At 53.8% G+C, this 19,278-nt stretch overlaps 4 protein-coding genes across 11 annotated transcripts; 2 read left to right on the top strand and 2 right to left on the bottom strand.

Annotated features, from left to right (window-relative positions):
- The first annotated feature begins 506 nt into the window (after window positions 1-506).
- Window positions 507-3,574, top strand: EGFL8 (EGF like domain multiple 8). 3 transcript variants are annotated; one of them, XM_047859270.1, is made up of 9 exons: window positions 507-927; window positions 1,379-1,505; window positions 1,717-1,839; window positions 1,942-2,051; window positions 2,150-2,245; window positions 2,353-2,523; window positions 2,597-2,676; window positions 2,759-2,912; window positions 3,182-3,574. In XM_047859270.1, the coding sequence occupies exons 2-9, from the start codon at window positions 1,405-1,407 to the stop codon at window positions 3,265-3,267; spliced, it is 921 nt and encodes a 306-aa protein (XP_047715226.1). In that variant the 5' UTR covers window positions 507-927; window positions 1,379-1,404; the 3' UTR covers window positions 3,268-3,574. The 3 variants fall into 3 exon arrangements, with proteins under 3 accessions (XP_047715226.1, XP_047715225.1, XP_047715224.1); XM_047859269.1 differs by having other exon boundaries at window positions 507-885; XM_047859268.1 differs by lacking the exon at window positions 507-927 and having other exon boundaries at window positions 999-1,505.
- AGPAT1 (1-acylglycerol-3-phosphate O-acyltransferase 1) lies at window positions 3,494-12,596 on the bottom strand. Of its 3 annotated transcripts, none has more exons than XM_047859279.1 (7): window positions 12,371-12,596; window positions 6,501-6,709; window positions 6,150-6,283; window positions 5,681-5,856; window positions 5,449-5,544; window positions 5,251-5,323; window positions 3,494-4,736 (listed from the first exon to the last, which is right to left on the bottom strand). In XM_047859279.1, exons 2-7 carry the CDS (start codon window positions 6,698-6,700, stop codon window positions 4,552-4,554), a joined length of 864 nt encoding a protein of 287 aa, XP_047715235.1. In that variant the 5' UTR covers window positions 6,701-6,709; window positions 12,371-12,596; the 3' UTR covers window positions 3,494-4,551. The 3 variants fall into 3 exon arrangements, with proteins under 3 accessions (XP_047715235.1, XP_047715237.1, XP_047715236.1); XM_047859281.1 differs by lacking the exon at window positions 12,371-12,596 and adding an exon at window positions 10,552-10,823; XM_047859280.1 differs by lacking the exon at window positions 12,371-12,596 and adding an exon at window positions 7,822-9,299.
- A 665-nt stretch (window positions 12,597-13,261) lies between these two features.
- On the top strand, window positions 13,262-15,688 carry RNF5 (ring finger protein 5). 2 transcript variants are annotated; one of them, XM_047859282.1, is made up of 6 exons: window positions 13,262-13,487; window positions 14,436-14,454; window positions 14,550-14,662; window positions 14,773-14,827; window positions 14,903-15,020; window positions 15,127-15,688. In XM_047859282.1, exons 1-6 carry the CDS (start codon window positions 13,348-13,350, stop codon window positions 15,222-15,224), a joined length of 543 nt encoding a protein of 180 aa, XP_047715238.1. In that variant the 5' UTR covers window positions 13,262-13,347; the 3' UTR covers window positions 15,225-15,688. The 2 variants fall into 2 exon arrangements, with proteins under 2 accessions (XP_047715238.1, XP_047715239.1); XM_047859283.1 differs by lacking the exon at window positions 13,262-13,487 and adding an exon at window positions 14,014-14,336.
- A 184-nt stretch (window positions 15,689-15,872) lies between these two features.
- On the bottom strand, window positions 15,873-19,232 carry AGER (advanced glycosylation end-product specific receptor). 3 transcript variants are annotated; one of them, XM_047859266.1, is made up of 11 exons: window positions 18,761-19,232; window positions 18,479-18,585; window positions 18,155-18,347; window positions 17,909-17,973; window positions 17,678-17,765; window positions 17,395-17,577; window positions 17,152-17,279; window positions 16,813-16,954; window positions 16,519-16,542; window positions 16,274-16,400; window positions 15,873-16,150 (listed from the first exon to the last, which is right to left on the bottom strand). In XM_047859266.1, the coding sequence occupies exons 1-11, from the start codon at window positions 18,810-18,812 to the stop codon at window positions 16,045-16,047; spliced, it is 1,215 nt and encodes a 404-aa protein (XP_047715222.1). In that variant the 5' UTR covers window positions 18,813-19,232; the 3' UTR covers window positions 15,873-16,044. The 3 variants fall into 3 exon arrangements, with proteins under 3 accessions (XP_047715222.1, XP_047715220.1, XP_047715221.1); XM_047859264.1 differs by having other exon boundaries at window positions 18,479-19,232; XM_047859265.1 differs by having other exon boundaries at window positions 15,873-16,175; window positions 18,479-19,232.
- Window positions 19,233-19,278: the final 46 nt, after the last annotated feature.

Raw genomic sequence — 19,278 nt, forward strand, 5'->3', positions numbered from 1 at the left:
CCCATTCTGTGTGGGTTCCTGATTCTCTGTGGGTTCTTTCCTGCAGAGGACAATTCTCTTCCTGTTCCAGCCTAAGCCTGGGGGGCTGAGCCCAGGGCTTCAGTGGTTTGTGCCCTAGCCTCATGGGTGGAATGCGTCTGCCACCCCCAGGCTAGACGAGGGGGCTAAGGGTCAGGGTGGGCATTTGTTGCACCCCTTTTCGACCTTTGTAGGCCTGAGTTGGGTGAGGGGCTGGACAATGAGCCTCCTCTTCCTTAAAAGAAGGAATTTTGGTGGAGACAATAGGGCCCTGTCTGCTCTGGTATGGGGGGGGGGGGTGGCTGACTCAACTCTGCCCCCCACCCCCAGGCCCTAACAAATGTCATCATCAAATGGGGGCAATTTCCCCTTAGTGCCACGGGCTTCCCACCCACCTCCCTTGTCCCTTTGTGACGATTTGCCCTCCTTTCTTTCCTCATTGAATCTTGCCTCTTCTCCCATGACCTGACCCTGCTTTTCTCTGCCAGCTCTCTCTCCCTGTTCCTCAGTTCTCCCCGAGTCTGTGTTGGGTTGGGGGTGTGTCAAGAGCCAGGGGTACTGGTGGTGTTACAGAGCTGGTAGCCTCTGCTGATCTGGGGAGTCCAGAAATAAGGGGGTTCGAAGAGTTTGGAATTTACTTCTAGGGGGCCCTTTGCTGGGGTGGTGGTGAAGGTAGTGGGACTTAGACCCCATGTAGCTGATCAAGCAGGAGCTGTGAAGGAGGCTTGTGGGAGGGGGCAGGGATGGGAGGATTCTGTCTGGCCCAGCCCCTCCTCTCCTTTCCAGCCTGCCCAACCCGCCCACCAGTCTGAGCTGCTGTTGCTGAGGCTGGTCTGCTGGAAGTCTCCGGGAGAGAGGGAAAGACAGGTGGGGAGACAGTGTCAACGGGGAATGAGCCTTAGCGTGAGTGTGAGTTGGGGAGTGTGGTAGGAGTGAGGGTGTGGGTATGTGGGGTAGTAGGAATGTGTTTAAGGTGCAGTTTCCAGGTGCATGGGTTTGTGTGCAGGGTGTGAGGGGGTGTAATGGTGAATATCTGAGACTTTGAAGGTAGAAAAATTAAGATAGAAGAGGGTTTGTTACAGATAGGAAGGTTATGGGCAGAGTGTGTGTGTAGAGAAGATGGACGGAGTGTGTTGGGGTGTGCAATTGCATGATGCATGCTTGGACCATGCTGTGCTGAATGAAGCGGTTGTGTTAAATGTACACGCAGGTGTAGACAATCCTGGTGGCTAGTGCAAATGTGTACAAGTGAACGTACTAACTCCCTTAGAGGGCACTAGCAGACTGCTTTTGGAGGGGCTGGAGCTGGAAAAGTTATGGGAGAGGGGAATGGCCTCCATTAACCTCTTCTTGCCTGCAGCCTGCAGTTTGGAGTCAAGGAGAATCATGGGGTCCAGGGATGAACCATGCAGTCTCTTAGGCGGACTCTCATTCCTCCTGCTACTGATGTCAGTCCAGGGGGCCAAGGGTGGATCCCTCAAAGAGAGGTGATGACAGGGGGGCGGGTCCAGGGGTGAGGTCTTCAGAAAACCTGCTGGGGGTGGGGCGTCAACAGGTGACAAAACCATGAAGTTTAGAATGGGGGTGAGGTGGTCACCTCCAGGGAGGGCAGGGCCTCAGTGGAGACTTAAGGGAGATGGGACTCCTGACTGCTCCCAGGTCACTGAATGTGTCTTACCTTCTCTGGCATGGGTGCAGCCAGGGGGTCTGCTCCAGGCAGATGCTCGTGGTCCCCCTCCATTACAACGAGTCCTACAGCCAACCAGTGTATAAGCCCTACCTGACCGTGTGTGATGGAAGACGCATCTGCAGCACCTACAGGTGAGGGATAGGGAGGCTGGACTCTGGAGTCTTTCAAGAAGAAATTCAAGAACCCAGACCAAAACCCATAAAGCAATGTTCAGAGCCGGGTCTATGTTCCAGGACCACATACCGTGTGGCGTGGAGGGAGGTGAGGAGGGAGGTGCCGCAGACCCACGTCGTGTGCTGCCAGGGCTGGAAGAAGCGGCATCCAGGGGCCCTCACCTGTGATGGTGAGACTGGGTCTTCCCAGGCCTGGGGTCAGGGTGCCCCGCAGGGCTGGGGAGGCAGGCAGTGGGTCTGGTTTTGAACCACCCTTCTGTGCCCACAGCCATTTGTGCCAAGCCGTGTCAGAACCGAGGCGTCTGCGTTAGGCCAGAGCAGTGCGAGTGCGCCCCAGGCTGGGGTGGGAAGCACTGTCATGTGGGTGAGTCAGCTCGCCCTGCACCCCCATACAGTGGCACCAGGACCTCATACCTTTGGGGTGCCAGCTCGCCCCCACCCTTCAGCCCCCATCTTCTCTCCCATAATTAGACGTGGATGAATGTAGGACTGGTGTTGCCCTCTGCTTCCACCGTTGCCTCAATACCGCAGGCAGCTTCACTTGTGGCTGTCCTCAAGGCCTGGTGCTGGGTATGGACAGGCGTACCTGCACAGAGGGCGCCCCGGAGCCCCCAACTGGTGCCAACATCCTCAGTGTGGCAGGTGAGTGGGAGCATGGGTGGCAGTGAGGGCCTGCACTCAACTGGGCAGTGGGTCATGTCCTCTTTTGTCCCAGTTCGGGAAGCAGAACAAGATGAGCATGCGCTGAGACAGGAGATTTGGGAGCTTCAAGGGCGCCTGGAGCGGCTGGAGCAGGTGAATGTTGGTGCCTGGGTCCAACCCCTCTTGGCAGGGTGTGCTCCACCCCCAACACTCTGAAGCGTCTCTTCCTTTGTAGTGGGCAGGTCAGGCCGGGGCCTGGGTCCGAGCCATGCTGCCCATGCCACCTGAAGAGCTACAGCCGGAACAGGTGGCAGAGCTATGGGGCCGTGGCGACAGGATCGAGTCTCTCAGCGACCAAGTGCTGCTGCTGGAGGAGAGGCTAGGTGCCTGTAAGTCCTCATGCCCTTCTCTGCTTGAATCCCCATCCCCATTAGCTGCTCCCAGCTCTCCCGGACACCCTTCCCTGGTTCACTTTTCTCTTTTCCCCAAACCCTTCCCCAACACTCAGTCTCCGCATACTGTCCTCAGATACCCATATTTCACCCCCTCTTCTGGCACCCTGTCCCCAGTCCACTTATTGCTGGGTGAGAGTGTCTCCAGTGCCCTGGCAGCCCCAGAAGTCCACAGCCAATGTGTCTGCCTCCTTGTCATTCACCAGGCTCCTGTGAGGACAACAGCCTGGGCCCAGGCCTCAATCTCAATCGGCGGCCAATAAGGAACCCCTCCAGAGCTCCTGCCCCCTAATTTATACAGAAACTGGCCCCACTAATCCTCTGGGATTGGCCAGCTGGGGAAGCGAAGATAAGGTTATCTGCCACTAAGGAGCAATGAGTGACGGAAACTTACGAGAGCTGAAGGAAGGGGGAAAGATGGGTGCCTTGGGCCCACCCCTGAGTCTTCTGGCTGGGGGAGGTGGCCTAGGCGAGAACCACTTCAATGCCTTAACAAATGCAGCCAGAAAGTGCCCAGATCTCTCTCTCTCTCTCTCAATCTTTATTCTCGGGTTTCTTGCTGTTATCCAGATAATTAATAAAAACCACACAAAACTGGGTCCCACCCTCTCTTTTTGCTCCCAGCCCACCTTCCCAGTTGTGGGCACAGGTCTGGGGTGGGAGGCAGGAGTGGCTAATGCCACAGGGAGGAAATGAAAACTGGCTCAGAGAGGGGAAGCCTCAAAAGAAAGAGAAATAAATTAAAAGCCCTCCCATCCCCTCCAGCCAGGGTTCAGTTCCTTTCCCCAACTTCCCAGGGAGCAGAAGTGAGTGCAGCACCTAATGTCTGCCTCTTCCCCTTGTGTCTGGTTAGAATGGTACAGCCAGGCTGCAGGGGACTGGGTTGGGGCCAGGACCACTGAAGAACTGTACCACAGGGATGGGGGGAAGCAGAAATGTGGAGACCAAACTGGCATCTAGGAGTATGCTCACCCCTGGGCACCTGGGTATGGGCAGGATGAAACCTCTGAGTGAGAAGAGTCCAGCCTCCACTGATAGGAGGCTCCATGGGAGGGAGGGTGAGGGTGCTGAGGAGTGTTCCCAGGATAAGCCAGGAATGTTCCAGGCATTGCTTCCAGCCACAGTGTGAGGAGTCCTCACAAACGGATAAGTCCACTGAATCCATGGACTTGTGGTAGGGTATTGTTCCATAGAATGGATGAGTCCACTGGCCAATGTGGGGTGGAGAGGGAGAGAAGATCACAAAAGAAGAGGGTCCCCTGGGGAAAGGATGGTGTGTTCCCACCCTTGTGTGGGTGAGCCACTGGAGATGAGGGGGAGGCAACCGTCCCAAAGACAAGATGGCACAGGAGGTGGGTGGGGGTCAGAGTGGAGACTGCACCGAGGCAAGAGAGTCCATGGGGGGAACTGGGAAGGGGCAAGGAGCGGTGCTATATCCACATTCACTTCAGAAATTGAAGATTCCAAAGAGGAGAACAGTGGGGAGAGGAGAAACAAGGAAGTGGGCTTGGCCCTGCTTCAGGGCCCACTGGGTTGGTAGGTGTGGGAGGAACATGGGGGTAGATGGGAAGGGAGCTCAGAGCCGGGCGTCGCCCACCCCTCCAGGCTTCTTCAGACAGTCACCACCGCCCCGGCCATCAGTGGAGATTTCCCGGAAAACGGTGAGCATGGAGTGCCGGACTCTGTCAGCCAGAGCTGGGACGTCATCTGGTGTCAGCCCTTCTGTGGGCACTGGGGGCAGCACCCGTACCTGACATCGCCCTGGGAGGGGGTGAGCACCATCATGGGCTGTCTACCTAGGCCTTTGCTCACAGGCAGGGCCCAGTTCCTGAGCTCTCCTGTTACTCCCTCCCCAACCTTTCAGTTCTCTTCCCCCTACCCTGGACAATTGCCCCTCTGCTTGCCAGCTGCTATCTGTTTTAAGGCCCTCTTGCACAAAACCTTCCCAGTCCGGACACCTCCTTAGCACCCTTCCAGCCCCCATCATCTAGGATTAACTTTCACTGCCAAGTGTTATTACAGCTTTGCACACACAGGTCTTATCTTTCCCTCTGGGCAGTAATGGCCCCTGTTGGAGGGATCAAGTGTTACCCATGTAGCAGGGTATGGTGGGCGCTTAATAAATATTTATTAGTTGATGTGGGGTCACTGGATGATCCTTTGGACATCTCAGTTCTGACACTGACCAATCCTCCTGTCTCATGGGGATGTCCACTCTCTCTCTCCCATGGCCTTTCTAGCCACCCCCAGCCCCAGATCTACTCAGAGCCCTCACCCGAAGTGAAGCGACGCTCCTTCTTGCAATAGAAGTCTTGATAGGAGGACATGACAATGGGGACAATGGGAACCTGGGGAAAGGGAAAAGCAAACAGCCCACAGTTCCCTTCCAAGGCCCCCATGACAAACCTCTGCCAAGAAAGAAAAGAATGGTGGAAGCTGGGGGCTCAGTAGCAGAGGGGGAAATAGTAATTACCTGGGCCTGTACTGCAAGGTGGAAGGCGCCACGTTTGAAGGGCAGCATGGAGCCATTGTGGTTTCTCGTGCCCTCTGGAAAAACCCAGACCCGCACCTGAGGAAGACAGAGGTCAAGAAGACATACACAGAGGGGTCCGAAAACGGTCATGAGGCTGTAATGGACCTTTGAGGGCCGCTGGCCCTGCTCTACTCCCCAGTGTTGCCACCCCCCTTTGCCACAGGGGACTCACGTCCTGGGTGAGCAGGGTCTGGGCAACTTCAGACATGACACTGATGGCATCCCCAGTGCGCTTCCGGTCGATGAAGATGACTCCTGCCAGCCAGCAGGCCAGTCCAGCAGAGCCAGCCCACAGCAGCTCACGCTTGGCAATGGGCACACAGCGGCCTGGCAGTACCTCCATCATCCCTAAGGCAAAGGTCGGGGGTGGGAGTGAAGATCAGGATAGAGGTAAAGTGTCATGGGAAACAGGCCATCCCCCACATTCTTAAGGACGGAGATGGGGGAGAGGGGGCGGGAAGCCCTGAGGAGGATGGGGTGATTAAGTACATATTAGCCTACTTATGAGGGTAAGAAGGACTGGGGGAAAGGGAAAGGGAACAACGTCCAGAGGAAGGGGAGTTGCGGACCCCTAGCGGAAGAGAGTCTGGGGAAAGGGGAAGGGCATAACTGGGGGAGGTATGCCCTACGAGGGGTCTCACCAAGCAGGTCGAGTGAGCTCTGGTGGTTGGAGACCACGACGTAGGGCTGTGAGGGAGGGAAGTGGTGGGCCCCACGCACCTCCACTCGGATCCCATACAGGTATTTGATGTGGAGCAGCATCAGACGCAAGATCCTGTGGGGTCACGGCAAGGGGTTCCAGCAGGACCCACTGATGTCCATCAGCATGCCTCACCCGCCCCCTGCCACTGCCTTTCTGGGCATCTGCAGTTCTCTCTCCTTCCTTGTCCCTGGGCCCTCTCCATCTTCCTTACACATCCCACAACCTCCCCACCCACTGCTCACTTCGGACTCTTAGGTTCTCTCATCACCCAAAACCCCTTGGCCCTCACTTCATGTTCTCAACGTTGCGTCCTCGCACAGCACACACAGGGATGGCGAGCACCGCCAGGAAGAGGATCCAGCCATTGTAGAAGGCCATCTTGAAGAAGTATTTGGCACTGGGGCTGCAGAACCACAGGGTGGGCAGCAGGAAGAGCAGCAGCAGGAAGAGCAGCAGCAGCACAGGCCATATCCCCGGCCACAACTCCATTCTGGCCACCTGCAGGGGACAGGCAAGAGACAGTGGGCCTCGTTCCTGGAGGGGAGTGGGACGGGCAAGGCACAGAAGGCATGGTTTGGGGAGCTAGGAGGGCAAGGGCCAGAGACACAGGATGGGGTCAGGGCTCCCATCAAAACCTGCCCAGACAGCCTCTCTAGGATGGGGGCGGTGGGAACAGGAGCTCGGGACTGCTCACCCAGCCCTCTCTCAGAAACCTCCAGAAATATTCACAAAGACAAGAGACATGACACGTGAACACCCACAACTCACAGACATGTGATAATAGGACAACAATAACAATAACAAACACTTGTAGCTGGTAAGGGTCTTAGGATGGTCTATACCTGTCTAATACAGTAGCCACCAGCCACATATGGCTACCGAGCACTGGAAATGTGGCCTAGTTTGAACTGAATTGTGCTGGAAGTGTAAAATATGTATCAGATTTCAGACTTTGAATGAAAAACAGAATGTCAAATATCCCATTAGTAATCTTTTGTATTGATTACATTTTGAAATCAACCTTTCTGGATACTGAATTCAATAGAATATATTATTAAAATTAATTCCACCTTGTTACTTTTTATGTCTTGATGTATCTTCCAGAAAATTAAAAATTACACCGTGGCTCTTATTATATATCTGTTGGATTAGGGTTGATCTATAGACTATGTTAACCTTAAATATGAACCACATAATTTACATTTTTCGGAGATAGGCCCAGAGAGGTTGAAGAACTTACCTGTGGTGATATGGCTCCTAAGAGGCACTTCCTAGTTGAAACCTAAGTGGCTTGTGTTCCTAACCACAGTTATGCTGCGGCCAGTTTGTATGCACACAGGTGGACACACAGCAGACAGCAAATACAGTGAAAGGCACAAAACACCCACAGACATTCTCAAGGGCAGACTGGCAAGAATAAAGGCTCTGTCACTAACAAAAACAAAAACACACAGTCATACGAAGACTGACCCACTGACACACACATGCAAACTTACAATCACACCCAGTAACAGATAAAGGAAAGTAAATGCATAACTAGAAAAATCCCTCTCCACCAAGGTGTCCAACCTCCCTCCCCTTCCTGTTTCCAGATAAACCCATGGACATACCAGGAGTTGCTGCCTCTATCAATCCTGCCTCCGCAGGCAGGCAAACAAACCCTTACTCCTCCTTCTTTCCCTTCCAGGGACACCGGAGGCGACCTGGTCAGGCAGGTATATAATATGTTAAGGCCTGACCAAATGAAAGAAAGAGGGGAGAGAGTAAAAGCGACTCACACCATCTGCCCTGGGAGAGGAAAGTGTTGAGGAGGAAGAGGTGCAGGCACACAGAACCTGCCTTTTAGGTTCTTCCTCCTTCCTCCACTCTGTCCTACTGCTGGGGGCAGGGTCACAAGTCACAAAAAGGTGTTCAGGCAAATACCTGTCACTTTCAGCAAGGCTACAGTCACTGTCTTCTAATGACAGGAAGGACTGTGTTCAAAGGTAAAGGCCATTGCCAACCAGTGAAGGTTCAGAAGCAATAGAGGAAACAGGAGACTCTGCCAACTCTAAAGCTGTAGGCCTTGATTTGCTCTATCCCACTGCCCTTGTAAGTCTGGACCAGCATTTCTCTCCCCTGGACTATTTGCGACAGGTTCCTAACTCTGCTCCTCCAATTCGTCATCCACATGGCAACCACAGAGATTTTTCTGTAACACAAATCTGAGCATTTCTCCGTCTTCTAAAAGGCCCTTTCGACAAGTTGACTTCTGCTTACATCTTTGGCCACATGCCCACAAGAGTCCTTTTTGCTCCAAATTGATTTACTTCAGTTCTTCAGACACACCATGATCTTTCATGCTTCTGTGCTGTGAACAGGCTGGTCCCTTTGGCTGGAATGCCCTTCTGCCTTTCACTTGCCTGACCCAGCTCAGCGTCACACTTTGGAAGTCTTCTTGAACCCCTCCTGGCCTGAGTTTTCATTACACTTTTATCTTGATCACTGGTTCTCAAAGTGTAGAAATACATATTCTTGGACCTCACCCCAGATCTCCTGAATCAAATTCTGGGCCTTAGGCCCAAGAATAGGTATTTTAACTCCCCCAAGTGAGGGACAGCCCTCCAAGTGAGTCTGATGTGCACATCAGTTTGAGAACCACTGATCTTGACACCACAGTGTAAGTAACTGCTCATTTTTGTTTCCTTCCCCAGTCTGTAAGCAGCCTGAGGGCAGGAACTCTGTCATTTCCCCAATACCCAGGACAGAAGGAGGAGATAGTGCTCAATAAACATGCTGAACAGATTATAACGCTGTATACACAGCCTGTCATAATTAATGACAGAGCCAATCATGAATCAGATAGCTACACTCTTGAGGACTATTAACTATGAAAAGAAAAGTCATCAATAAAGCAATGAACACAACAAAAAGCCTAACAGTAACCTACTGTGAATATACACATACACTATATGGTCACATTGAGGGAGGCAACAACAATCAAGATGGTACATCCCATCTCACACAAAAGAGAAACATACAGAATGGGGATTAACATGCCACCAGGGAAAGATGCTGCTGTCATCAAATACATGCCAACAGTGCAAAAAGAGTGAGGGACAGATAATGTGCACAGCAGGGTTGACCTGAGGCATGCATTGAGCTCCATGAACACAGACTGTACACAGCCACGAGAGAGATAATGTATGTGAAAAGACATAGACGAGGAAGGTCAGCAAGGTAAGGCATATGGGAATGGTTCTCTGGGGACATGGAGGCCCAGTTACCTTTCTCTCTAGTACGTGACATTAAGTGACCCTCTCCGGAGCAGAAATGTCAGAAGATTTATAAGCACTGTGAAGTGCCATATGGGTTAATGGGCATATGACTCACAAAATATACTGTCAATAAAATTATTAAATAAATAGAATGTGTAACTAGAAGCACACATGCTGCGGTCATGTCACATCAGCGTATCATGTGAAGGAGCATGCGTATGTGCGGTGTAAACCGTGACTGGGAAAACATGCAGCAAACAGGCCAATCCGATCACATCATGAGTGTGCACTAGTGAACTAAACCACAGGATACCACACATGAAGACTTGCATACGACAGGATCATGGACATAACATACGAACCAAAACAAGGAAGGTATAACCTTTACACGCAAAAAGTAAACACGCAAAAGCATAAAATGTGCAAGAAACATGAAACCACATAATAGATGCAATATATAAAAACTCACACATTTGAACAATGTCAAGACTGGACATGAGATATGGACATAAGATATGAGAATGGGCAATTCTGATGGAAAATAACACATCATCTCTCCACAGTCCATGGATAGCATAGGGAGAAGCTAGCCGCACATAAGCCATTAAACATGTCAAAGGCACACAGATTCAGTGTAGAAAACATGGCCCCCCACAAAGCATCTGTGTGTCAGTAAGGATCTAGCCCAGTGTGGATGGCCACTGAGAAAGGTCCTGTGCCTAGATGGAAACAGAGGTGTCTGAGGGCATTCCTAGGAAGCAAATTCTGCTGGGGGAAGGAGGGCAATAAACCGCCTTCTCCCGGCCACAACCCCCCAAGAGTCATGTGGGGCTAAAGGGCAGGAAAAGGAATTGGGGAAGGTGTCGGGAATTCCCTCTTCAGGGCCCTGTCCACACCCCCATGCCAAATTCGAGGGGTCTCCGCCGTGTCTCTTCCATCCTTCCTCCCTCTCAGGGCCCCTCTCCTTTCCCCAGCAACCCTCTCCCCAGTCCGCCTCCCAGACCCAATCTCTCCCCCATCCCCTCCTCCAAGTCCCTCTCGGCACCCTCCTCCCGCCTCCTCCCATCCCATTCCCGCCCCCACCTCAGTGGGGTGGGGGGCCCGGGGGGCTGGCCCCCTCCCCAGCCAGGCTGCGGCAGCGGTGGTGGCGGGTGGCTGTCTCTGCCTCGGTCGGGGTGTCGGTGCCAAGGGGGCGACAGGATTTGGGGGTGTCCTAGCCCCGGCCGATGGAGGGGAGGTGAGAGTGGGAGGCTGGGCCCATTGCGGTAGGAATGGTGGGGGGGTTGTCCCCCCAGCTCCCTCCCTCCCTCCCTTCCTGCTGTCTCTCTGAGGGCTGGGGCTGCTGTTGCCGCTATCCCCCCCTACCCCTCCCCAACGCCTGCCGGTTTCCGGGGCTGGCCAGGAAGTAGAGGGCGGTGATGGGCGGCCTGTTTTGCCAATCGACTCCCAGGGACCCACGCATCTTTTCGCCGCATCGACCAGTGGGCTCTTGGTAGCTCCGCCCCGCGAGCGCTCCGCTGGGCTCTGCCTCCGCCTCTGGCCTTCTCTGGCTCCAGCTGCATCCTTTTTTTCCTCCAATTCCCTTTCAGCACACACGGCTCGTGTGTCCCTTGGTGCTGTATTGCTTCCTTTGCCCATTCCTTCTTCATCAGGTCTCCTCTTCCTGGAAATTTCACTGGGTTTCTTCCTTTCTCCTTAACTCCCTTATCCGCTGTTTATTCCCACCAACTCTTCTCCAAAAACCTCTTTCCTGTCCCCCATTCATTTCCAGGTAGTTTCAAGCACCTACTAAATGCCAAGCACTGAGTTCTTCACCTGTCTTCTCTCAAGGGCCCCATCTCACCTCACCTGGCCCTCCAGCTCTCTACCGGTTCTCTTTGACCTTTGCTCTCCCCACCCCTTCCCGCATTAGCTCCCAGCATCCCGGCTCCCTCTTCCAGACGCCTCTCTGGTCTTTAAAGAGAAGGGATACTTACTTTCAGGCCTTCTCCCTGCCCCTGTCCTCCCATGCTCTTTATTTAACCTCAGTACTTTTTCTTTTCTAGTTCCTTCCTATCCGTCTCCCTAGTCACTGAGGCGGTGTGAGACAGCCTCCCTCCCCAACACAGAGTGGGTGCATCTTTTCTTCCAATGAAAACTGGGTATTAGGGTTGCTTTTTAAAAAAATGAGAAAGAATGCTAGATTACTCTGGGATGAGCATGCCTCCTTAATTTTGTAGCCATGTATCTGTTCCCTCTCCAGTCCTCGATATCCTCTTTCCCATACTTCCACATCCCTTTACCAGGATCATCCATCACTCCTCTCCTTGTTTCCACCTCTCTGTAACTTTTTTCCTGAACCTTGACAGGCCTCCGGTACTTTAACCTCCCCCGCCCTCCTCTAGGGAACTCCCAACTTCTCACCATGCCTCACTTGAGTCACGTGGGACCTTTTAGCTGGGTGTTGCTGTACTGCCCTCAGCCTGTGTCTGTCCCCGCTGCCAGACACACCTTCGCCCTGCTTGAATTTACTCTCCCTGAGGTAGAGGATGCAAAGAACACTGGGAGTGGGAAGGCTGTTACCTAGTTCTGCTCCTTGGGCCACAGTGAGGGTCACTGACTGTAGAAAAGACCCAAACTCGTACAATATGCCCAAGCTCTGAAGCACCTTGCCCAAGTGCCAGGGGTCCAACCCTGGAGGAAGACCCCAGTTCTGCGGGACACATTATAGGACGGAAGGGGCGGGCCTAACCTCATTCCGCCTCGGGTCGCCCAAAAAGGGGCGTGCCTTGCCCCCTCGGTACCCACTCACAAAGAGGGTTTAAAACCTGCTTTTAAGGTTTAAAACGGGAGTCGAGGTTAACTCTGTCATACTGTGTCACATTAAAAAGGTGTGGGCCTTTAGTTCTGTTCTGCAAATCACCTAAGGAGGAGCGGGCTGAGTCCTCCAGCCGAGGGAGATGGGCTAACACGAGCTCCGCAAATATGTGTTCGCACAATCCAAACGTCGAGCTGATCCCAGTTCTGCTCCCTTCTTCACTAAAAGGGAGGGGCGAAGCCAAGCTCTGCTCTCTACGTCACCGAAGGAGGCCGGAGCCATTTTGAACCCTGAGACCCTAGTACTTGCTCTCTTGCCGAGCTCTTCGCCGTCTTTTCCGACCTCGGCCAATCAGAGGTGAAAGAAACGGCCCAATCAGCCTGGAGAGACCACAGCCGGAGGCCCCGGATGAGGCCGAGCCAAAGTCTTTGAACCTCAAACCCCGCCAATCGTAGAGCAGTCACCATGGCGACAAGCTAGCGGTGAAGGGGTGGGACCAGAGAAGGCTTAACCTTCACAGGATTGGCCCACCTCTTCCCGCCGCCTGGAGCTCATGCGCACTTTCCTTAACCACCATTTTCCATCGAGTTCCAGCCAATCAAGGGCTTTGGAGCCCTAAGCTCCAAAGTCCAATAGGAATCCGGACATTCTCTGAAAGGGGAAGTGAAGGAAAGAAAGGGGACTTGTAGTAGGCGAGGCCTGTGTAGTCCCGAACCAATTGCTTATGGCCTTTGCTTATGATTGGCAGTTACTCAGACGAATAAAGCTCCCCCGGGTCGGGCGACCGGACGTATCGAGTTGTTACCAATCCCGTCGCATTGCATACTGACTGAGACTGTATCAGCCAATAATCATTGTGCAAGGGCGGGACTGCGCAAACCTCACCCCTACCTTTGGACCAATCCTTCCTTTTGAACTGTGTGATTGGCGGGCACTCAGGCCAATAGCGCCTAGAAAACTTTGAAGCCCGCCCAAAGATCGTGGGCCGGAGGCGGTTTCTTGTTGGGGCGTGTGTGTGTGTGTGTGTGTGTGTGTGTGTTTGAGGGGATTAAGGGGTACGTAAAGGCGAAACAGAACAGTCCATGTCGGCAGCGGAGGAGGAGGACGGGGGCCCCGAAGGGCCAAACCGCGAGCGGGGCGGGGCGGGCGCGACCTTCGAATGTAATATATGTCTGGAGACTGCTCGCGAAGCTGTGGTCAGTGTGTGTGGCCACCTGTACTGGTGAGAATCCGGGAGTGGGAGAAAAGTGGGGCTCACCTCCATACTAGGGAGGCTGGGGGCGGGGTGGCATACAATCATACAGATAATAGAGGTCACGTCCCCATAGGGGAGGCCCGAGAAGGGGACTCAATGTCTCTTTGAGTATGTGTGGGCAAGAGAGTCACGTCTGTAGAGAGGAGTCCCATAGAACGGAGAGTCATTGGAACTAGGAGCTGAGAGGTATGGTGTGTTAAGAAGAAGTGGGGCCGGACCGGGGGTAGGGCGGGGACAGCACATCTGTACAGGCGAGACCCGAGCTACCTTACCCCGGAAAGTGAGGGGTCTTAGCTGTACAGGTTAGACTCAAAGGTTAGGGGTGGCACACGTTGTTTGAGTAGGTTGAGACCTAGGGATGTGGAATCCCATTCAGATGAGATATTGGTAAGCAGTGGTATGACAACCTGAGGACAAGGGCACTGAAGGAGCAACCCTGAGAAGTTAAAGGTTTGTGGAAATAGGGACTTTATTGAGCCTAGAAGAGAGGAAAAGGAGTAGTGGGAGAAGGTGCTAGTAAAAGGGGGTCTGGTTAGGGAGTGATAAGGCCAAGGACAGGGCTGGGACTGAAAGAGGAGATCTGGAAAGCTGTGGTTGAAAAGAACTGGAAACTAAGTCGAAAGGCAGAGAAGGGAGGAGATGGGTGTGTGTGTGTGTGTGTGTGTGTGTGTGTGTGTGTGTGTGTCTTTGTGTGTTTGGGGAGAGGAAAAGGTTGAGCATGTTGAGGATGGATATAGCTTTAGATGTTGTAAGATCAGAGAAGAAGGAAGGCCAGATTGGCATGGTAGAGGTTGCAGAAAATGGGAAAAGAAGCAGGTAGTACCTGGGAGAGGGGGTGAGATGGGACTCTATGAGGTTGGATCCTTGTCTCTTTTCTGTAGTTGGTTTGACCTTCTTTTTTTTCCCCCCATCCAGTTGGCCCTGTCTTCATCAGGTGCGTACTCAGAGGAGATGAAGAGGGAAATGGGGAGGTCTGAGGAGTTCAAAGACCCTGCTGTGTACTGGAAACCACTTCATTTTCTCCCCCAGTGGCTGGAGACACGGCCAGAGCGGCAAGAATGCCCAGTGTGTAAAGCTGGGATCAGCAGAGAAAAGGTTGTCCCTCTTTATGGTCGAGGGAGCCAGAAGCCCCAGGACCCCAGGTGAGAGAGAGGGGCTGGTGCTGAGGGAAGATGGAAGGCTTCTGCCCTGGCAGTGGGGTGTAGAAGGGGAGAGAACACTTCTTCTTGCTAGTCCCTCTCCTATTCCTCAGATTGAAAACTCCACCCCGCCCCCAGGGCCAGCGACCAGCTCCGGAGAGCAGAGGGGTGAGTCTTGTCTGATTGTGTTCTTTCCTTGCAAAGACCTGCCCTGTTCCCCTCTGACTTTCTCCACCTTCCTAGGGATTCCAGTCATTTGGTGATACCGGGGGCTTTCACTTCTCATTTGGTGTTGGTGCTTTTCCCTTTGGCTTTTTCACCACCGTCTTCAACACCCATGACCCATTGCATCGGGGTACAGGTAAGAGCCTTCCCTCAGCTCCTAGCAGGGAGCCCTCTGAACCCCCTCAGTCCCCTTCCCAGCGTAGGAGTGGATGCTTCTTCCACAGCTTTCCTCTCTCCTACAGGTGTGGATCTGGGACAGGGTCACTCGGCCTCCAGCTGGCAGGACTCCCTGTTCCTGTTTCTCGCCATCTTCTTCTTTTTCTGGCTGCTCAGTATTTGAGTTTTGTCTCCTTCCTACCCACCTCCGGCCAGAGGAGAATCAGTATTGGGGGTCCTTGCTGACCCTTCCTGACTCCTGGCCCCTCCTCCCCAACCACTCCATTTGTACTGGCTGAGGCCAACCCTGGCCACTTTCTAGGAGGGTGCGGGGAGGAGGAGTGACAGAATATGGAAGAACCTTCTGCTCTGAACTCACTGAGTAACATCATAACTCCCAGCTCTGGGACGGGAGGACAGACAGAAGAGAATGTCTGTTTCTTCTCTCTACTGATCCTTTGCTTCCCCCCACATTTCTTGATTTGGTATTGAAAGATGGGCAAGTCTCCCTCTGATTCTCCCCTACTTTCCCCTTGTTGATTTAACTTAATTTTTCTCTCCCCAGTGTCTATTATGGGTTCTGACTTAAGTGCTTCCTTCCCCTCACTACCTCCTTTATTATAAATTGAATAAACAAGGTGAGATGTATTGATGGAAGCTCTGCCCACCTTTGTCCTTACCTCCTTCCTTCCAGAACAGGAGCAGCTTCTCTCTAACTTGAGTAAATATCTGCGTGGTGTGGGGAAGCATGAGGGTGAGCCTCTCTCCTTCAAGGCTTTCAAGGGTTCAGGGGTGAGGGCATCTTACACATACACATACACACACACACACATGAGCAAATAGGGCAAGGTGTTTACTTCTCACTGTTGGGAGGCTCTGGTTGTGGAAGCACGTTTGGTGAGGTGGGTATAGTTACACAGGAAAGAACTAGTGTGGGGCCAGAACAGAGCAGGGGTGGGGGGAAAGAAAATGGAGGTGATGGATGGAGTCTGGCTGTGCATCCCTCAAGGCCCTGCTGCACTGCCCTCAGCTGCCTCAGGCTCCTCTGACTGATTCAGCTCTTCGCGCTCCTCCTCCTCCTCCTCCTCCTCCTGGTTTTCTGGGGCCTTCCTGAGGAGGAAGATGGGGGAGAATACTGCACATGGTTCCCAGCACTCCATCATTGCTCCCCCTTACCTCCCTTCTTGCTGCCTGGAAGTCTCAAGTCTGAGGTCTCTGGCTTTCTCCACTTACCTCTCCTCTCCTTGGCGTCGCTGTCTTTGCCATATGATGGCCCCAATGAGCAGGGCAGCTATCCCCAGGCCTCCCAGGATCCCCAGGGCTAGGGCTACAGTTCCCAGCCCCTGCCCTTCCAAAGAACCTGTAGAGAGATGCAGAGAAGTGAGGGCCTGGCCCCTCCCACTCACCATTCCTTTCTTGTCAACCATCCCCCCCCCCCGACCATCCCCCAGTCACTTTGGCCTTTGGGAAAGCCTCACCTGCAGTTGGCCCCTCCTCTGTTTCTGAAAGACAAAGTCAGAGCAAGTTAGAAGGGAAGGTCTCAATGTGAGAGAAAGTAGGCTATTTAGTGGGAGCCCCAGTGGAGTCTTTCCCTTTCTTCAGTTCAGAGGAGAGAGGGGACAGGCTGTCTTGGTATGGCTTGGGTGGGGCAGAGGAGGCCTGGGTATGGGTACATGGAGGGGACAGTGCCAGGATGGAGTAGGGAATTCGAGTCTGCACCATCCTTTAGCCCAGCCCCAGGGTTCCTGGGATTTGGAGAGAGGTCTCCTCACCGATGATGTGGACACTGACAGCACGGCTTTCCTGGGGCCCATGGCTGGGATGGGTGGCTACACAGCTGTAGGTTCCCTGGTCCTGAGGTCTTACCTCAGAGAGGAGCAACACAGGGTTGGGGGTAAGGGGCAGGGGCACGCCCTGTGGGGAGAAGGGGGATAGGAGACTATTACAACGTGTAATACGTTTCCACACGTCCCATACTCCTATCTTTGTCTCCATATCTTCCGATATTCTGTCTTCCCCAGGTCCTTGCCTGCCTCTCTCTGAGTCTCCTGTCCTCCTAGTTGCCAGTGATGTGTCTGTCTACTTCCCAGCCCCCTCTCCAGGTCACTCACGTCCTTGATCCAGTGGATTTGAAGGGAGGACTGGGCAGGGGTTTCACAGGTCAGGGTCACGGTACCACCAGGAGCTACTGTTCCACCTTCTGGCTCTACCACCAATTGGACCTCCAGAGGCACAGGCTCTGGGGGTGGGGGCATGAGGTTGAGAGTTATACCTATGTGTGGTCCCTGTGGCCATGGGCTTCACTCTTCCCTCCTTGAGGGCCAAACTTTCAGGCCCTCCCCACCTCTACTCACCCCAGACGCTGAGCTGGATGGGGGCCGTGTGTAGGGCTCGGCGCCGGGGAAGGCCAGGACTGAAGCTACAGGAGAAGGTGGGATGGGGAGCTCCTCCCCGGGCTGGGGTCACCATCAGTTCTGACTGGAGTGTGAAAAGCCCTGTTTCAGGGTGTCTCCTGGTCTCTTCCTGCACGGACACTCCTATGGCGGGGAGGAGAAGGGAGGACAAGGCAAGACCTCCCAGGGTGGATATGGGAGGGGTCAGAAAGAAGGCAGCAGGAGGGGGAACTTTGGGACTTACCTTTGCCATCAGGTATGAGGGGTTTCCCATCCAAGTGCCAGTTAAGGGTTCCGGCAGGGTAGCCCCCCTTGGACAAACATGTCCCCACCTGGGGAGAGAGTAACCATCATCTTTGAAAATAAGAGACCACACACACATGCGCACACAAACGCATACACCTACACGGACACGGCTTACACCCCCTTTGTCTTCTCAGGACTGCTTTCTACTTCTCCCCTTTTCTTCCACTACCTTATTGGGGACACCAGCCATGAGTTCAGAGGCAGGATCCACGATTTCTGGCTTCCCAGGAATCTCTGAAGGAGGGAAAATTTCAATCAGAGGCTGCAGCTCTGAAGACTCTCATACCCCAGGTGCGGGAACTGGGGCATCTTAAGTCACAGGTTCTCACACACCAGGGCCAAGGAGTCAAGGGCTGGGGTTGAAGACTTTTCCTTAGATGAAAGGTGGGCCATGGAGAAGGCCCTGAACTCTTACGGTAGACTCGGACTTGGTAGGTTGACCTCGTCTCCTTTCCATTCCTGCTTTTTGCCTGGCACCGGAAAGTCCCCTCATCCTGGATCCCTACTGCCGGCAGGAGGAGGGAGCCATTGGGGAGCACTCGAGCTACACTATCCCAGGGGCCTCCCTGGGGAGACAGGACCTTCCAAGCTTCTGTTCGGCCTGTGTTCTGGGGACAGAGGAGAGGGGCCTGAGCAGGGCAGGTCCTTTGGGAAAGGACTCCTGAGGCAGGGAGGTGGGGATACAAATCATCACTGGTCTCTCTGGAAGTGGGGAAGCTGTGACAGGAGCCCTGCTTACCAGTTTCCATTCCAACTGCTGGGGTGGTTTCTTGGGGGCCCCCCTACAGTTCAGCACCAGTGGCTTCCCAATCCGGGCTGTGACGTTTCGGTCGCCTACTACTGCCCCTGGGAGACAGTACAATGGTGGAAGGGTAGGAGGGAAATGGGGGCTAATAAAACTAGGACAAGGTGGGTGAGGGAGCTTGAAGAGCAGTGCCCAGGTTCCAGGAAAGTTCTGGGCAGATTTGGGGAGGACAGAGTGCTTTCTGCAGGGAGGATTGGTGTGAGGGGAGTGGCTCACCCCACAGACTGAAGACCAGCACCCAGGCTCCAGCTGCTGCCCCTGCTGCCATCCTGCTTCCTTCCCAGGCTCCTTGCTCTGTCTGCCCCTCACTGCTGTGGCCACCGCCCTAGGTGGGGCTTGCACCTTCTCCCCTACCCCCATCTTCCCGTCCTGTCCCGTCACAGGGAATGCTAGGAATTCATGCTTCTTGGACAAGAGTACTTCAGATACTAGGAGAAAGTTATCACCCCACCCTTAGGCACTGCCAGCCTCTGGGCCCAGCCATATCCATGGGGGTGGGGAGTGTACCTCCTAGGGTCTCTTCTCACTCAGGACCCCCAACCCATCCCGTCAGTCCACGGAGGGCTTGCCTGGTAGACAACTGGAGACCACTGAGGGCTTGCCTGGTAAGACAATGGGAGCCCCATATGGCTTAGGCAAGGTTGCTAGGCAACAGGGTTCAGGCCAGGCTTTTTCCCTTGAGGAGGTGGTGAGGGCGAACCATGGGGCCTGGGTGGTGAGGGCAAGGCTGGGGG

This window comes from Prionailurus viverrinus, chromosome B2 (assembly GCF_022837055.1).
Source record: "Prionailurus viverrinus isolate Anna chromosome B2, UM_Priviv_1.0, whole genome shotgun sequence".
Lineage (NCBI taxonomy): Eukaryota > Metazoa > Chordata > Mammalia > Carnivora > Felidae > Prionailurus > Prionailurus viverrinus.

What these genes read in the sequence shown, in the direction of transcription:
- AGER (XM_047859264.1), bottom strand. Translation starts at nt 18,904, where the DNA reads ATGGGGGTAGGGGAGAAGGTGCAAGCCCCACCTAGGGCGGTGGCCACA. An exon ending in CCTCATACCTGATGGCAAAG is followed by an intron (nt 17,578 to 17,677) that starts GTAAGTCCCAAA and finishes TCCCCGCCATAG; the next exon opens with GAGTGTCCGTGCAGGAAGAG. An exon ending in AAATCCACTGGATCAAGGAC is followed by an intron (nt 16,955 to 17,151) that starts GTGAGTGACCTG and finishes TTCTCCCCACAG; the next exon opens with GGCGTGCCCCTGCCCCTTAC.
- AGPAT1 (XM_047859279.1), bottom strand. Translation starts at nt 6,700, where the DNA reads ATGGAGTTGTGGCCGGGGATATGGCCTGTGCTGCTGCTGCTCTTCCTG. An exon ending in GAGCTCACTCGACCTGCTTG is followed by an intron (nt 5,857 to 6,149) that starts GTGAGACCCCTC and finishes CCTTTGCCTTAG; the next exon opens with GGATGATGGAGGTACTGCCA. An exon ending in ACCTTGCAGTACAGGCCCAG is followed by an intron (nt 5,324 to 5,448) that starts GTAATTACTATT and finishes CCCTTTCCCCAG; the next exon opens with GTTCCCATTGTCCCCATTGT.
- EGFL8 (XM_047859268.1), top strand. Translation starts at nt 1,348, where the DNA reads ATGGCCTCCATTAACCTCTTCTTGCCTGCAGCCTGCAGTTTGGAGTCA. An exon ending in CAACATCCTCAGTGTGGCAG is followed by an intron (nt 2,524 to 2,596) that starts GTGAGTGGGAGC and finishes CTTTTGTCCCAG; the next exon opens with TTCGGGAAGCAGAACAAGAT. An exon ending in GGAGGAGAGGCTAGGTGCCT is followed by an intron (nt 2,913 to 3,181) that starts GTAAGTCCTCAT and finishes GTCATTCACCAG; the next exon opens with GCTCCTGTGAGGACAACAGC.
- RNF5 (XM_047859282.1), top strand. Translation starts at nt 13,348, where the DNA reads ATGTCGGCAGCGGAGGAGGAGGACGGGGGCCCCGAAGGGCCAAACCGC. An exon ending in CAGCTCCGGAGAGCAGAGGG is followed by an intron (nt 14,828 to 14,902) that starts GTGAGTCTTGTC and finishes CCACCTTCCTAG; the next exon opens with GGATTCCAGTCATTTGGTGA. An exon ending in CCCATTGCATCGGGGTACAG is followed by an intron (nt 15,021 to 15,126) that starts GTAAGAGCCTTC and finishes TCTCTCCTACAG; the next exon opens with GTGTGGATCTGGGACAGGGT.